The 15,779-nt window shown below is 40.1% G+C and overlaps 1 protein-coding gene across 2 annotated transcripts in view; it reads left to right on the top strand.

Moving 5' to 3' along the window:
- The window catches only part of LOC103475908 (interleukin-1 receptor accessory protein-like 1), a 203,020-nt gene that overhangs the window by 165,277 nt on the left and 21,964 nt on the right, over positions 1–15,779 (top strand). For both annotated transcript variants that reach the window (XM_008427891.3, XM_008427884.3), the window contains exon 7: positions 13,925–14,057. In XM_008427891.3, coding sequence (XP_008426113.1) covers positions 13,925–14,057 — 133 coding nt within the window. The remainder of the gene's footprint in view (positions 1–13,924; positions 14,058–15,779) is intronic.

The following is a 15,779-nucleotide window of genomic DNA, read 5'->3' as shown; positions in this document are numbered from 1 at the left end:
TTTCCCCCCCCCACTGCTTTCTCAGTTTGTTGCCTCAAATGTATTTTAGGGTTTTGTAAGACCATTTGAGTCTTTCAGGTTGTGGATATTCGGTTGGCTATAACGAAGGAAAAAAGAGTAAGTATACATTTCTGTATAGCTGTATAGCAATGAACTTTAATCAGGCTTTTATGGGTTCAAATTATTCCACTCAGATATGCTGCACTCACCACTGCCCCACAGATTTTGATAATGTGCTATTTTTTCAAACAAAAACCAGGAATTGGACAGTTTTTCTCTCTAATTTCTACCTCTACAATAAAAAAGCCCCTCTTATAAACCCTCTTATATAAAACCTAGCTGACATCATGAAGTTAAAAAGTAAAAACTTCAATTTAATGACTCAGCAAGAGGCAAAACTTTGCAATTAAGCTTCAGCGTGGCTCTCAAGCTATAGTGTCTTCTGCAAAAATAATGCTTAAGCGAGTCAGCGGGTTCTGATTATCATTCCAGTGATGCTCACACCTGGTTGCCCTTCTGCCAATCTGCCGCTTTTTCTAACCTCGGTGGAAGTGTGAACTTTTACAATTAGCTGTAAAAGTTAATTTGTTAAGGCTCCCTCCATCATAGTCAGGGCCGATCGCTCCTTTATCCTTTACATACTAAGCAGCAAAACACCTGCAGGGCTGGACAGAGCCTGTGTGTGAGAGGAAGATAGACAATACGAGCTGAATCGGGTGTTAGGAAATGTGTGGCTGCTTCCTGCAGAGGATATCACCACAGACGGTTTTTCAGTATTTCAACGTGTAAATGCAAACTTTCACCTGGAGTTTTGTAGCGTGGCAGCTAGCGCGGCCTCCGGAAGAACTCTACATCTGACCATAAATTCATGAATCCCTCCTCCTCCTCTGCAGCAGCCTTAAGTTAGACACTTAATCCCTGTAGCTAACCTTTGACTTCTCATCTGGGAGGTCGAGCAAATGAGGAACATTGCTATAAGGCAGCAGCACACAGCAATTTTCCTGTTATACAACAAACAAAAAGTGACATATATTCTTTCCTTCGCTGAGCCAGAATCCCCCAGCGCTGCATGTGTGCATGCGCGTCGAGAGAAGGGGCTTTAAGAGCACGAGCAAGACGTACAGTTGCCTGTCATATTAAAGCAGCTCGCAGCAAATTGCACATGGAGGCTAATAAAAAAGACGGGAAAATTGCTGCCAGCAGATTCCCTCCAAATCTCTCCAGTAATTCCCCAAGAGGGCCGCTATCACTGCCTCCCCTCCCCAGCGTCAGATTAACCCCGAGTCACCCGTTTCACATCCCAAGGCCCTCCCTGCAATGCAGCAGCTACTTTAACCTCCTGTTTGTGTTTTGTTGGATGCTTTTCTTTGTCTCTTGTCATTTGATCTTCTAAAGGGCTCCCAAATAGCAATCTGCACAAGTATTGTAATTGCGTTGTTAGGCGTGAGTAAAGTTGTAGCAGTTAGTTGCAATAAGAATAGTCACTGGTGTAAAATATCAAGTTTTTGTGTTTTATCGATACTACGACAGTCGTTTTAGCATAAATCTAACCAAAACATTTTTAAATGTTTATAATTAACTCTTCATGTGAGTTACCATTTGGATAAAATCTATTAGTTTTATTTAAAATATCCAAACGTCAGTGTTAGAGAACTGCATTGTTCTGCATTGTGCAAATGAGAAAAAAAATTCAATAAATTTACCAGTTTGTGGTTTAAGAAAAACTGTAACGTTTGGTGGAGGAACAATATTAGACATTTTTATAAAAGTCAGTTGCACTTTGCCAGTAAACTGGGAATTGAATATTTTAATCAGACATGGTAGACAGAACAACTTTTTACACCTCAACCTGTAGATTCCTCTCCTCTTTCTCGGATAGTTTTTAGACAAAATCAAAGTTGTCACGGGCAACCAAGCAAACGTCTGCCGTCATCTTCAGAAGGTTTTCAAATAGTGGCATCTAAATCCTATAAATACAAAACCACGGTTCATTAAAGCGGTGACTCACACTCTTGTCTCCTAACGACTTGGTGAAATAAACTGCGATCCTGCGCAAGCTTCATCCTCCCCGCGCTCCAGCTGCACCTCATCTCTGCCTCCACTTTACTTATCTGACCTGCGGGTCAATCTAACCTGCTGCTCATCACCTCTGAAAGCGGTTTGACCCTGACCCGGTGTCCAGCACGGAGGCGAGTCATTCAGCATTCAGCAGAGTATTTGGCCTGTCGGTGGCCACTGCCAATCATAGGAAATCTCCCAAGTTGAAGTAGAAGAGCTAAGCAATGCTCTACCTGCTAAGTGCAAGTTAAACAGTCTTTCTTGGTATTATTGTCACATTTTATGGATCTATTTGCTGTAACTCACTCTATTTTAGTCTAAAGCTGGTTTATTTAACCTCTTTCTTCCTGAATAAAAGCAAAATAAATTTTAAAAAAGTTTCATGACATTGATTTGAGCTGAAAATACTAAAAAAGGACTATAACTGCAAGTAATAGTCCTTTCAATTTGATGGGCAATACTTGGGATTCTCTGCCAAATTCCTTTCGATTAGTGTTTCATCCTCCCAGACGACACATCTAACTGCTGATAAACAAGCATTGGTAGCACAATCATAAAAATGTTCATAGATATGTCAGACTAAATATTAATCTCTGAGTTGCAGAGAAACCCCCTCTAACAAGCTTCTGGCATACCTTCTTGCAGATTTGGTGGAAATACTTTAAGTTGTTTAGTTAAATGGATGGAATAATGTTGAAGGGCTAAACCAAAACTTCTCTTTGAAATTTTGACCAAGTTGAGTGCTTCCAAATGATACTGGAACTTGGTTTTTGAATGGGAAAATCAGACTAAAATGATACTTTTCCAGTAATTCTGACTCAAATTCTGCGTCAAACTGGGTCGATGCCAGGAAATAAACCAATTTAAATGAGTTATACCAATTCTGAAAAGACAAGTGAACAAATGTCATACCAGAATTTCACCAAAAGCTTCTCGATGGATACAAAAAATTTACAAATTCTCTATGATTTGTTTGGGAACATTTAATCAAATATTAGTGGGAATGAATGCATGTGTTTGAACAAAAGCTGCACGATACATGAAATTACAATCATCACTGCTATGTCGTATGTTTGAAACATTGTGGTTGCCAAGGTCTGCTTGGATGCAATATTTGTCATATTTCAAGCACTATGCATTCACACTCTGTATGCCAATAACACATTTGGCCAGTTGGATGGTCCCTAACTGCACTTGATGTTCACCGTATGTTTAGTTTCAGTGGTCCAGACACAAAACCTTGCATAAAATAGAGTGGGAAGTCTGGAGTACATGCTTTCCTAATGCTAATTTGAATCTGCATGGTCAGTAAAACAAAACTGTTTGTTCCATTCTTAAAATCCCTAATTTACTTCTATTCCTACACAGCTTGTGTGTTTGTGTGTTGTATGTATGTATATATATATATATATATATATATATATATATATATATATATATATATATATATATATATAAAATGTGATTACATCTGAGGAAACACACAGATCAGCCAGGAGCCATATTGACAAGGCAAGGTGCTGGAGACCATCAAGAGCAATTATTGTCACCCTGTGGAGTGTCTGGTTGTTTACCTTCAGATGGAAGCAATGTAAATGCAGAGCAACAGGGAGGACTGACAGAGTTGGTTCTGTAATTTAATCTGTGCATGTTGGAGAATGATCAGTATGCTCCTTGTGTCTCTCTCTCTATCCCGCTGTCCCACGTGTACAAAGCCCCGCTGCGGATCGCAAGTATCCCTGAGCTTGGACAAATAGCAGACTAACGCAATCACATAAACACTCCGTCACTCATTTTCCTGCTTATTCAGCCTCTTTTTATTTTTATTTTGTGTGCACATGTTTCTGCTTAGCAAGTTTAGCAATCTGCACACAATTGTGTTTATGATGCTAGAGTGGAAAAAGCTTCTCACTTGCATGCGAGATCATCATCTTTCTTCCTTATGTCTTTTTAACATTTGGCACACATCCATCAATCCATTCATCCATCTTTTCATTCATTGTGATTAGTAATTAAAAGTTCCTAAACCAGTGGAGTTCCATCTTTTCCCCTCAGGTGTCAAAACTGGCCAATTTTAACTACTGGCAGGCTACAAATTTCATTAAACCAAAAGTGCAAAAATTGGTATATTGTGATATATATTTTTTTTGTTTTCCTTGCTCAATAAAACACATATGGTATTTCTTTCCCCACATAGCAAGTCAAGTTAAAGATTTGTATTTATTTTACATATTTTGGATCTTTTAAGATTATGCTGTTGCAAAAACGTTATATTTTAAACATTTTCACTTGTTTTTCCTAGGAGAGCCAAATAAATGTGAAAGGTGATATATTTCTGTCAAACTCAAACATTTATCACCGACTTTGATCAGCTGGCAGTACCTTTAACTTATGAACTGACTTTACCAGGTTAAATCTTTGTTGCTCCATCTTAAGTCATAAATTCCTCCCCCTCCAAATCAAAACACTCGCTCTCTCAACTTAAACGCATTTCCTTAACCCCAGCTCCTCACCAAAAACTCGCAACAGAAAGAAGCAATAACAGCCGCGCCGTATATTTTATTAACTCCACCGATAACGCTTGTGATTTATAGCACTTACATCACCACCGAGCCCTGATCACATCATGGATCACACAACCCCAGCAGCAGCAGAGAACCTACTGTCTTAACAGTGAGTGAAGCAAATGAGCCCGAATGTTCCTGCTGGTTTGCGGATCGTAGCAGATGTTCATCTGTCTGTTTGTGTTGCGGCGCGCGCTGATGGTAAGCGGTGATGGAGGCTGAGGATTGGTTGCTCTGGTCTTGCCTGTAAAAATTACGTGACGGGAGACGGACTCTTGCCGCATCGAGTTTGGGGCGCGTGGGTGACATACGTATCAAATCTGAACCGATTCTGCTGTATTTCTATATTTTTAGGCCGCAGGTCAATTTTTAATCCATCCGTATTATGCACATATTTTAATTTCTTTCTTATCCATAGCATAAAATATACTATAAAATATAGATCTGTACCAAGTCCCCACTCTTTCCCTCAGGGAGGAGATGACTGACAGATAAGCTCTTGCACTCTAAATTTATGCATCATGTCCCCCTTTAAAGGGTTGTCCAGCTTAAGGCAATAACTTACCTTGATCTAGTTGCTTCTTCATCTATGTCTCTCTCTCTCTCTCTCTGTCTCTCTTTTTGCTCATAATTTATTGTATTGTTTTTAATTAAATGGATGGTAGGTGGGGATGGGGGGATTTGAAGAGCCCAGTAGTTCCAAGATGCAACATTTTCTTATCTGAATATTAAATTCTGGGCACACCTATCGTAAAGCGGGACCATAAAGCTGAATAGGTCCCAAACTTGTGCCACTGTGTGTGTTAGGGGGATTAAACTGTTAGGCAAATGTCACCTTTGGAGGAGGAGAGTGGGGATATTAAAGTAAATAGAAACATTGCTGCTTATTGGATCCGTGGTTCCGTTTTTCATTTGTCGGGCTTTTTTGTGTAAAAGTGCAAATAAATTGACTGGAAAGAGTAAAACGATGAATGAAAGCTAACCTTCTGCTTTTTGTGAAAAAAAAAAACATGGTTGATATCTTCTCACATAACTACTATTTTGGTTTAAAGTTTTAGACCAACACAAAGTTGTAAATAATTTTGAAGTGGGATTAATATGATATTTTTCAACGTTCTTTTTATAAACAAAAATCAGAAATGTACGGCATGCTTTTGTATCCCCCCTCAAACAAAATCTGCAGCCAGTTGCTTCTAAAGGAGACTCTGGAGGAGCTGCAGAGTTTCAGTCTCATCAACTGCGGGCAGGAAAGCTGGTTTTAGTAGATGGACTGATGGACTATTAATGATCTATTCCTTTCTAATAGGCATTAAACTTATTATCCTGTTTGCCAGTCTTAGAGAGGACATGCCTCAAAGACTATTTTCTCTTGCATCCGCTCACAGCGCTGTGATATAATTCTTGTTGTGACCTGACATTCAACAGTCTTGGCTGGATGACCCCCTTTGACCTTAAAACATAAGAATCTTTTATTTTGCTAACGCACCGTTCTGGCAGACACCACACCGTCCCTGAGGAGAGCTTTTCTTGCACGATTTTCTCGTCACTCTGACATTTTCCGTCCCCAGACGCTCACGTCAGTCTTGTGGAAAGAAACCCAGATGAATCTTTTGAAACATTTTCTTGTCATGGCATGTTTGTCAAATATACATCATCTGTATTACATTGCAATGCTTCTTCTCTGAGCGCCACTTGAAGCCAAATGTCGCGGAATCCCAACACGACGGGCCCCCTTTTCATCACGTGATTTTAGATGTCCTCCGTATGTTCGTGTAATTTGGGAAATACATAAACATGCATAATACAGATCACTCCAATTATTCCCTCCTGTGTCACAGAGGCTGAGATCTCACAGCGGGTTTTTATGTGAACATGACGGGCAGCGAGGAAGCAGCAGGGGGCGCTGTGTGGATGACGCCCCCCACTCACCAGTGCTTTAACCTTTTTCCCTCTGCGCCCAACCTGCAGGGCATCATGCTCCTCCTGGCACCCCTGCCACACAGGCACTGCTTGTTCCCGTCTCTGATTCGCCTCTCATTATAGAAACCTGTTTATTCACCCAGCTCTTAGACGACGTGCTCCAGGCAGCAGGTCAGGGAAGAAAGGAAGGTGAGGTGGAAAACAAAGAGGGAGAAAGGAACTGAAAACTGTACAAAGGATTTTAATCTTGAGGATAATTTTATAGAATATAGAGTTTGGTGTGTTTGCTATTTTAACCTATGTTAGCTAGTCAAAATATCTAATTTCCCAACTTGGAAAAAGCAGTTTTTGTTTTCGTTAAGACTTGAAATGTGTGCTAAAATTTAAGCTATGGCAATTTTTTTATTACCTTTTGCCTCTTTATTCTAGTTATTTGTTTGTCTTTAGTTAAATAATGCTAAAAAAATGTGTATCAACAGGGCGGTGTAGTTTGAGTAGTCCATTTATGCAGCACTGAAATCCTTCATTTCAGCATTCCTCTCTTTAAGGCACCCTTCTGATTGGTCATCTGATTGATTCAACATAGTGGACTGCAGGACAGCTCCTCACGCTTCCCTTTAGTTGCGCCCTATATCTACTGGTCCTGCATTATGCAAATGTGTTTCACAAGCCCTTTTCAGATATGAGATATCTAAAATTAATGGCTTCATAAATCTGTTGATTAAATGGCATTCGGCCTGACATGGGTCACATTTGAGGTAATGCTCTTGACAGGTTTAGCCAGTGACAGTGATGAAGAGGGTCCAGCGTACGTGCAATTCACCTGCAGGTACGATATCATTCAATATGTGCAGAGAAATGTGAATAAATCCCACGCTTTCCTGCAAGAGACTGAACTTAATGAAGCGCTAATGAAAACTAAGTTAATATGTTCCTCGTGTGCTTAGAAGTAGTAGTTACATTTCTGAATATGTTTTTTCTTTGACAGACATCTTTAAATAAAAAAATTGAGTGTGAACTCCAACCGAGCTAACACTTTACACTCCATCTGCTGCTTGTGTGAGATGACAAATTGCAGCAGTTTTTCCTCCCATTTTTTTAAAAACATGTTCAGCTCATTCACTTCACTCTGCCGCTTTAGTTAAGTTGCTGCCTGGACCTCCTTGTTCATTTGGCTCAACGCAGCACCTCCTGTAGCAGTGAAAAAAATCACCCGCGGTTCCAACCACTCTGCTGTGTCTTGTTTTCATTACATGGACTCACCCACTGGAGGACAGGAATGCAGCAGTGCTCCCCAGCTCCCGCCTCACTCCTCTTTCTGTCTTTCTGGAAGCTGTTTCTGATCTATTCTGGTTGGTTTTCTCCTCTGGATTACCAGGTTTTCCATAAAAATACAAGCTTTGATGGCTGATCTAAAACTGTCATTTGTTAAAAAAACAAGCTAGTTTGATTCCTTTTAATAAATGGTAATATTGTTGGAGGCTTCGGATAACTTAAATATGCAGGAGGCAAAATTGCAAACTCCAAGTCGAAAGCTAAATTTGATTCTTTTTGAGATACTTTTACAATGCATTTTAAAATAAAAAAGCAACATTATAAACACTTAAATATTATAAACACTGTTTTTAAGAAATATGCACAGTATTTCAAATTACATTTACAAAAATCAAATATTTTCTCAGAAAATCTTACTTAGATTGAGTTTATTTTCATGTTAACTGTGTGCCCTGTAATATTGCATTCTGGAAATTGTAGTGCTAATTTCTGCGCCGACAAGTTATTATGCACCATTTCTTTCCTTAGGAAAGTAATTGTTCTTCGGTACCTACATGTCTATTTAATATCTGAAATAAAAAGTTGTCTGTACATAGAACATACTTTCACTTGAGTGTCAATAAGTTGATGCAATACGGTTTTCCATTTTCATAATTTGTGAGGAAGATACCCGACTTCCGAGTACAAATCGTACTCTAGGGGTTCAGCCACACAACAAGCAAAGTTAGGTTGACATCAGCAAAACTGAATCAAGACTGAGGCTTTTTTTTTTGTGGAAATGCTTCATTTTATGAGAGTAGATTTAGTTTTGCAGTCCTGCAACACTCAGGGGAGAACTACAAAAGGGCTTTGAGACACTTCACTTCCCCTGGACAATGCTTTGGGGGAAGAAAAGGCTAAAAAATGTTACCAAAGTGTGTCCGAGAAAAGCTTTTAACAGCAGGGGACTTCATCTGGGAAAATAGTACTGCTGGGGTTGCAGCCATGCTTCAAAGGTGACACAGCGAGATCTTCAAGAACCCACTAGGTCACACTATCATTCTTTTTCTCGCTCCCTTACTTCCCCACCTGGCATAATTTTTATTTTTCTATGGCTTTCTGGCTCCCTGTCAGCATCTGGACTATAAGGTGCCACTTTGACATTCTTGATCCGGCTTTGTTGTCCTGCGCTAAGCCCATCAGGAGTTCTTCCTCTTATTGTACCCAACGAATGTTAAAATCCTGTTCCCACCTACCCTCGCCGGAGGGGAAGCTTGCTTTTATTCATCCCCATCAGCCGCATCAGCGTTTTAGGAAAGAATCGGGAGGGGGGTGAGAAGTTCTGAGTTAGCTTGAGTGATTTTCGAAAGATTCATAGGTGAGAAACATTCAATACAAAGCCGATAGAGACATACCTCAAGGGTCTCGCAGTTGTAATTGGAGCAAAAGGTGGCTCTGAAAACAATTGACTTTTCCTTCTTTGTGTTGGTCTGTCACATAAAGCTGAAATGAAATACTTTAAAGTATGTGGTTATAGAGGAACCAAATGTGAAAGTAAACACTTTGATGAGCCACTTTAGACGGATGAGAAACTTAACCTGGAAAAAAAAAAAAAGATTAAAATCTCAGACGATCAACACACAAACACCTCTGAATTGCTCACGTAACCATTAGCAACATGCGCTTCAAAGCTGACATGGCAACTACCCTCGTCTAATGCATCTCTAACCACGGTGCAACACTTGTTTCTTTCATCCAGCGTGGTGTTTCTCTAATGTTTAATGAAGCACCCCTTAAGTGTTTCACTAATGTCTAATGAGGTTTTCATTGGGAAAGTTCAACTGGCTCCTTTATGCACGACTGTCAGTGCCGCGCCGCCGAGGATTCGTTGCAGCAATAATAGGTGCTGCTTTCATGCAGCAGAACGTCGTATTATGAGAGCATCAATGTAGAGCGTGGGTGTTGATCTTTGCAAATGTCATGCTCTATTCTGCAAGGCTGGAATTGGGCTCGGTATTAACCCAACCCCCAGCTTGTTTGTTTTTTTTGTTTCCAGTGGCCCTGTAATATTCCAAAGTATCGCCTTATTTCATTTTCAGGCCTGGTTTCTGGCAAATAAAAAAATTGAAAGTTCACAACAGATTGCAGTTCCCTATCTGTTGAGTGCCACGTGCTAGCACGTTTATGAAGGTAGGAGATGGATTGTTAGTGGTCTATTATCTCTTAATATCTGCTTTACCTGCTTTAATTAAGGAGAACAGCAGCAGTAGTTGCCTGCTTAGTGATAATGAGGTGCGGTGCCAAATATGAATAGCGGGAGATTGACCATACGCGAGGGGGACATGGCTAAATGACTGCGAAACAAAGCGCTGTCAATGGCCGCCTTAAAGTGCTTGATTGGAGAGGCTCGGGCTGTAATAAGCAAGACAAAGTGAATGCTGAACTAACAGACAATTAAGCTGCCACATCTGGCAACGGTGCCGCGAGCTGGTACCCGGCCGCCGCAATTACACTTGTCTGTCACAGCGTGAACGTCGGGCAGGAGCAAAGGATAATGCGTACCCTTCCTCAGAGCTAGCGGAGTATTTTTAGGAATCACTTCCTGCTGCTCCGACATCCTGCTGAATCTGGGAGAAAAAAAAAGCCCCTTTACCTGTCCTCACTTAGCTGCAGTTTGGATTTCTGGGCTTTTTATTGGGTCACAAGCCCGTTCTTCCTCTCCTGCTGGATAATGAGCTTCGGGGTAGTCTTTATCGAAAACCATAATGCCGGCATTAAAGGAATAATTGATGGGAAAGAGGACAGCAGTAAATTCTTCAGGTCATTCTAACATTTTAGCAAGGAGATTTAGTTGTACTTTAAAAGCATGTGTGGATGTCTTATCGAAAACAAAAAAACCTGAGCTCTTTTAAGAGTAAAATCCAATTATCTTTCATGTATGTTGGATTTTGCACCAGTGGATGAGAGATGAAAAAGGACAATAATTATAAGCTTCTAAAATGGAGTTTTCTTCATTCAGTGCTTTGAAAATGTATTTGCTTCTTACATAGTTGCTGAATTTCTATGTCTAGCATTTTCTGATTAATTTGGCATCTCCTTTTTTTAATTTTTCATATATAATTGTATGTAACCTCAGGCAGTGAAGGGGCTTTAATAGACAGAGTAGATGACTGGACTTTAGCTGTGGGTTGTTTCATCAGAAATTACGATAATTTGTGTTGCTCTTGAATATCGTTATTATACATTCTGACATAAAACCTCTGATTTTCTGCCATATTTGTACAGAGGTTATGCATAATAAGCCACAAGGAATATATATTGAGACATTTTTCCCACTAGCTTTGAGATTTAATGTGTTTGACTTATTTAAAAGAAATAAAGAGAAAAGACGCTCTAACTTCTTTAGAGCTTGATTGTTTGAATCAGAAAGGGAAGCGTTAGCAGATTAATTCAGCACTGATGGTGCCCTTCCTGCATGCAGATGTTTTGATCTGTAATCTATTTAATCTTCAGCTCTGAAGGACAGTACAATGCTCTGTACACTAGCAGAAGTCTTTGATTTGGCTATGAGATTTCCTCAGCTAAGCGCTTCATGACCGTATGCCTTTTTTGTCTCTCTCATGCTATACCTTTATCATATGTTGCTGATAGAGAAATGCATTAGTGCCTATGGGAGATAACATAGCAGAGACAATCGCATTTAGAGTCACTTTGCTGCTCTGACAAGGCCGAGAAGTCGGGATTTAAATGTTAGGATTGGTATACTTAAATCCTCTCATGGCTGTTTGTGCGTCCCCCAGCCTGAGCTATACGTCACCTCCGCCGCCTTGGCTGTTTACAGATAAGCCAGCGCAAATTAACACGCCGTCGTTATGGGAATATCACGCTGCCACATGCACGAGGACCCCCCCTTGCAGTAAGTCCTGGAGAGTGACACTGCAGCTGATGTCAGCACAGCAGTGGATCAGTCAATACTACAATCCTACATGCTGTTCAGATCCATGGGTGAAGCCTCTTGACATCAGAGGTGGCACACTAAACCATCTGTGTTTCCTTTTACTGTCTCCACCTGTCATAATACGGGCCCTTTTTATTTTTGTTTGCTGTTTTATTTGCTCTTCCTTTGCTCTGGATTGAGGCTTTGTGGCACCATAGAGACACCTGGTGGACCATAGAGGCAGAGCATTGCTTGTTTTCATGCAACTGTACAATATGTGTGTGGTCCAGGACATTACCCTGCCTCCCATCTTCTTTTCTCTCTCACTAGCATACTTACACGCATTACTCCATCACTGAGTTGTGCAGTCTAATAAATTTTTTCAGAAACATGAAAATATCTATATTTCTTAAACCTACAAATGTTAATGATTTTTATTGAGATTTTATGTGACAAACTAAAACACCTTCGCCAAATTAAGTAAATTAATTTCAGTATAAATTAGTGCTGCTCATTAATGGGTAAAAATCAGCAGGATAACTATCTTAACATACAGCCAGGCATGCAATGCACTGGTTTGGATCAACACATGTACATGTTGGATTGGCTTAGTCAAAGTCCAAGCTTAAGTGCAACTGAGAATTTTTGGCAAATCGTGAAATTTGCTGCTTACATGTCATCTCCATCCAATCTAAGTGAGCTTTTGTTATTTTTGCTGTATCATTTTTGTGTTGGCCTGTGGTATAAAAACCAAATAAAACACAAGGCTGGCACTACTGTGACAAAATGTGAAAAAAGTTCAGTGGGTAGGAATACTTTAGCGAGCCACTGCCTCACCAAACCAGATTTTTCCTGTTAACACAGCAGCTATCACCTGGCCATGCTAGACTGAACTAAAGGGCCAAATTAGAGCAGGCCCTGTAAGGTAAAATCCGTATTATCTTTGAACTAGCAAGTACCCAATTATACGCCACAGTTATCACACATCTCACAGACTTCTGACTCATTGCTGTAGGGCCAGTGAACAACGAGAGATAATAAAGAGCTGCTGAATCACCTTTTTTCCCTCTTGGACACAGCTTGTTCTACCTCCTTGTGTTTCTTTTCTCTACCTGAGCCGCGCCTCTGGTGCGTTTGATGCATATTAGTATATGTTTCCTACTCATTGCCGTCGGTCAAAGCATATGTGTCAGACTTGTGAAAAATGAGTCCAAGGTCTCTAATCCAAAAGCGGAGAGAAAAGACATTTAATAGGGTTTTATCTGTCACAGAGGACGTGGCGTTCAAAATAAGCTGAGCAGAGAGAAGACCTCCTGCTGATGTGAGCGAAAGGGGCTTATCTATTCATTTATGTTTTCTCTGGACTTTCTCATCACTCAATTCACTTCATTTTGGTCATCCCAGAGAAAGTCTGCTCATTACGCCTGGACAAAAAAACTGCTGACTTTTGCTCTCTGACTTCTATATTTTCAGAGTGGCATCCTTCTCAGTAGCCACTTATACAGGAAGAAGGCAAGATACGTTTATTTGTATGGCATATTTCAGCAACCAAGCAATAAAAATAAAAAATTTTCCAGAAGCCTGTCCCAGAATAGAGAATTAAAAAAACTCTGCTTGCTTGCAAAGAATTTAACATTCGCCATAAGAACATATTAGCAGCCAAATTCAGTGCCCGCAATGCCCTTGCCTGGATTTTGATTTTATAATAAAAGATGTTTTTAAAGTACTTTGTGCAAAACGCAACGATTGAATCTGAAATGCAAGCGCCTGACCCTAAAAAGGTTCTATTGAAGAGTTTAAGAGCTTTTATGGCGGGTTAGAAGTGCTGCAAAGGTGGCTTGAAAGAGGGTTCAAGAGTGTTTCCAAAGTCTGAGGGCTTTTCAGGGAAATTAGAAAGGACCTTTGATGGTTCGACATGGATTGCATGAAGATCTCGAAACGGTGGCAGAAATGGATCCACTGTGTTTCTGTTCATCTGAGAAGCAGAAACTTGAGTGTTTAATTATGACAACTTGAGATATTCACAACTACTACTTGAAGCAGAAATGTTTTCTGCTAATGTTCTTTCCTAACATTAGGAAAAAGCAGCAGCTCTTTTACAACATGTCTTTAATTTTGAAATAAATGAGCAATATTCTCTCGCTAGAACCATGAAGGTGCCATCTCATATCCTGCTTGTTGTTCCTTACAGGAAGTCCTGTCAACCTCACATGCAGCGCGTTCTTTGGCTACAACGGCGACGTCAGCCCGCTTATCTACTGGAAGAAGGAGGACAACTTCATCGAAGACCTGGATGAGGAGCGAATTCAAGAGAGTGACATCAAGTAAGCACTTCAACACCTGCCTAGGTGTTGTGAGTCTAACAACAAGATTTACAAAAAAAAATAGAAAAGAAACATGTCTTAACCTAATTTGTCCTGCTTTCTGAAAAGCTTGGAAAATATATCATAAATTTATGAGGCACTTCTTATCTATTTATGTGCATCTGAACTTGTAAATTCCTATTTAAGCCCAATTCCCATAACTGTTGGATAATCCATCAACACTCTGACCCGCATCTGTTATAAAACTGATGGTGATGAATGCTTCATGCAGCTGTTTAATAATGCAGAAAGCCATGCATTCTTTATCACATGCAGTACTGTACATATATGCATAGTTAACACATGCTCCAATTGATTGTGGCAGTAATGGGATAGTAGCTCAGCCCTTTCCCATAGCGGTGGCCTCCACCATTTTGCTCACATTTCTCATTAGACATTCATTGCTTCCTTGAACGTCACACACCGGGTGAGAAACCCTCCAGTTAAATCTGCTGGGATCTTCTTGGCTTTAGCTGCATTCAAGTCTCAGGGAAAATCCATAATTCTGATATAACATTTTTACTTATTAGTTACTTTGATTCGACAGTGTCTTAGATGTGCCCCAACTCTTAGACTAATCTTTTTATGTACCTTTAAGAGAAACTTGAGTTTTGACTAGCTGTACACAATTCTTGTCAAAAACTATATGCTTGAGTTAATTATTTTAATGACATTCGTATTTACTGAGATGCACATCTCAACAAGGCATCGTCTGGAGACATATGAAGGCAGATTTGCTGCGTAGTTAATCACAGGTTTGAAAAGCTAAAAACTTTTGTTTTTTATTCCAGTTAATGATGACTAGTTGAAAACTACATCACTACAACAAACACATGAAACATTAAAAAAAATACCTTGGTTTGGATTAGTTATCTTCTAAAAATCTCAAATGAAGGCAATTAAACAAAAGCATAATCTCTACATTCATCATTTCTACAGAGATTCACTAGAGGAAAACTTTTTTTTTAATTTATGGACAAAACCATAAAAAATAAACAACAGAATTAGTCAGTTCTCTGATCTTTCAAAAAAAAAAAAAAGCTTTTATTTTTGTGAAGATTTTTGCTGCTGCTTCATCATTGAAATAAACCCATCACGCACCCTTTCATGTCCCGCTCCGACTGTACCCTCCCGACCCATGCATATGACTGGAAAGTCTCTGTTGTCGACAAATGCCATCTAATGAAAAGGTTAACTGTAAGCAGCATGACAAGGCTGGAAGGAGAGTTAGCAGCCCAGTCTGTGACCTGGCATTTGGAGATGTCTCTATTAGCCTGCTAGCTTGCTCAACCCAGCTCTTAGTGGCGCTCTCTGTTGTGAAGGACGCCAGGCCAATTAGAGCCTACAGGATATAAGGGGGGCGGTGGTGTTGGTGGGGCTGGCAGGTGGCAGAAGTGGGTAGGTGGTTTGATAATGATGAGAAATACTGAGGAGAGAACTGCATGCGGTTAGAAATCTGCTTTGAGAAGACAGTCAAATCAAGTAACAAGGGAGAAAGTAAATGTTTGACCCTGAGCGGCTGTGAAAAAGTATGTTAATGCAAATGCTGGCGCTGAAGTGACCAGGCTTGTATGCATATTGTGGAGGCTCAACTTCGAGTGTTTGAAACGCTTATTTTAACTCTGCCACTGCACGATGCTGCCTTTCAGTTGCAGGTATTATTTATTTTTATTCTTTGCTCCC

Source organism: Poecilia reticulata, chromosome 2 (genome assembly GCF_904066995.2).
Source record: "Poecilia reticulata chromosome 2, P_reticulata-male-v2, whole genome shotgun sequence".
In the NCBI taxonomy this organism is placed as follows: Eukaryota; Metazoa; Chordata; class Actinopteri; order Cyprinodontiformes; family Poeciliidae; genus Poecilia; species Poecilia reticulata.
Note: the sequence above shows the minus strand (reverse complement) of the source record. Positions and strands in the feature narration are given on the sequence as shown.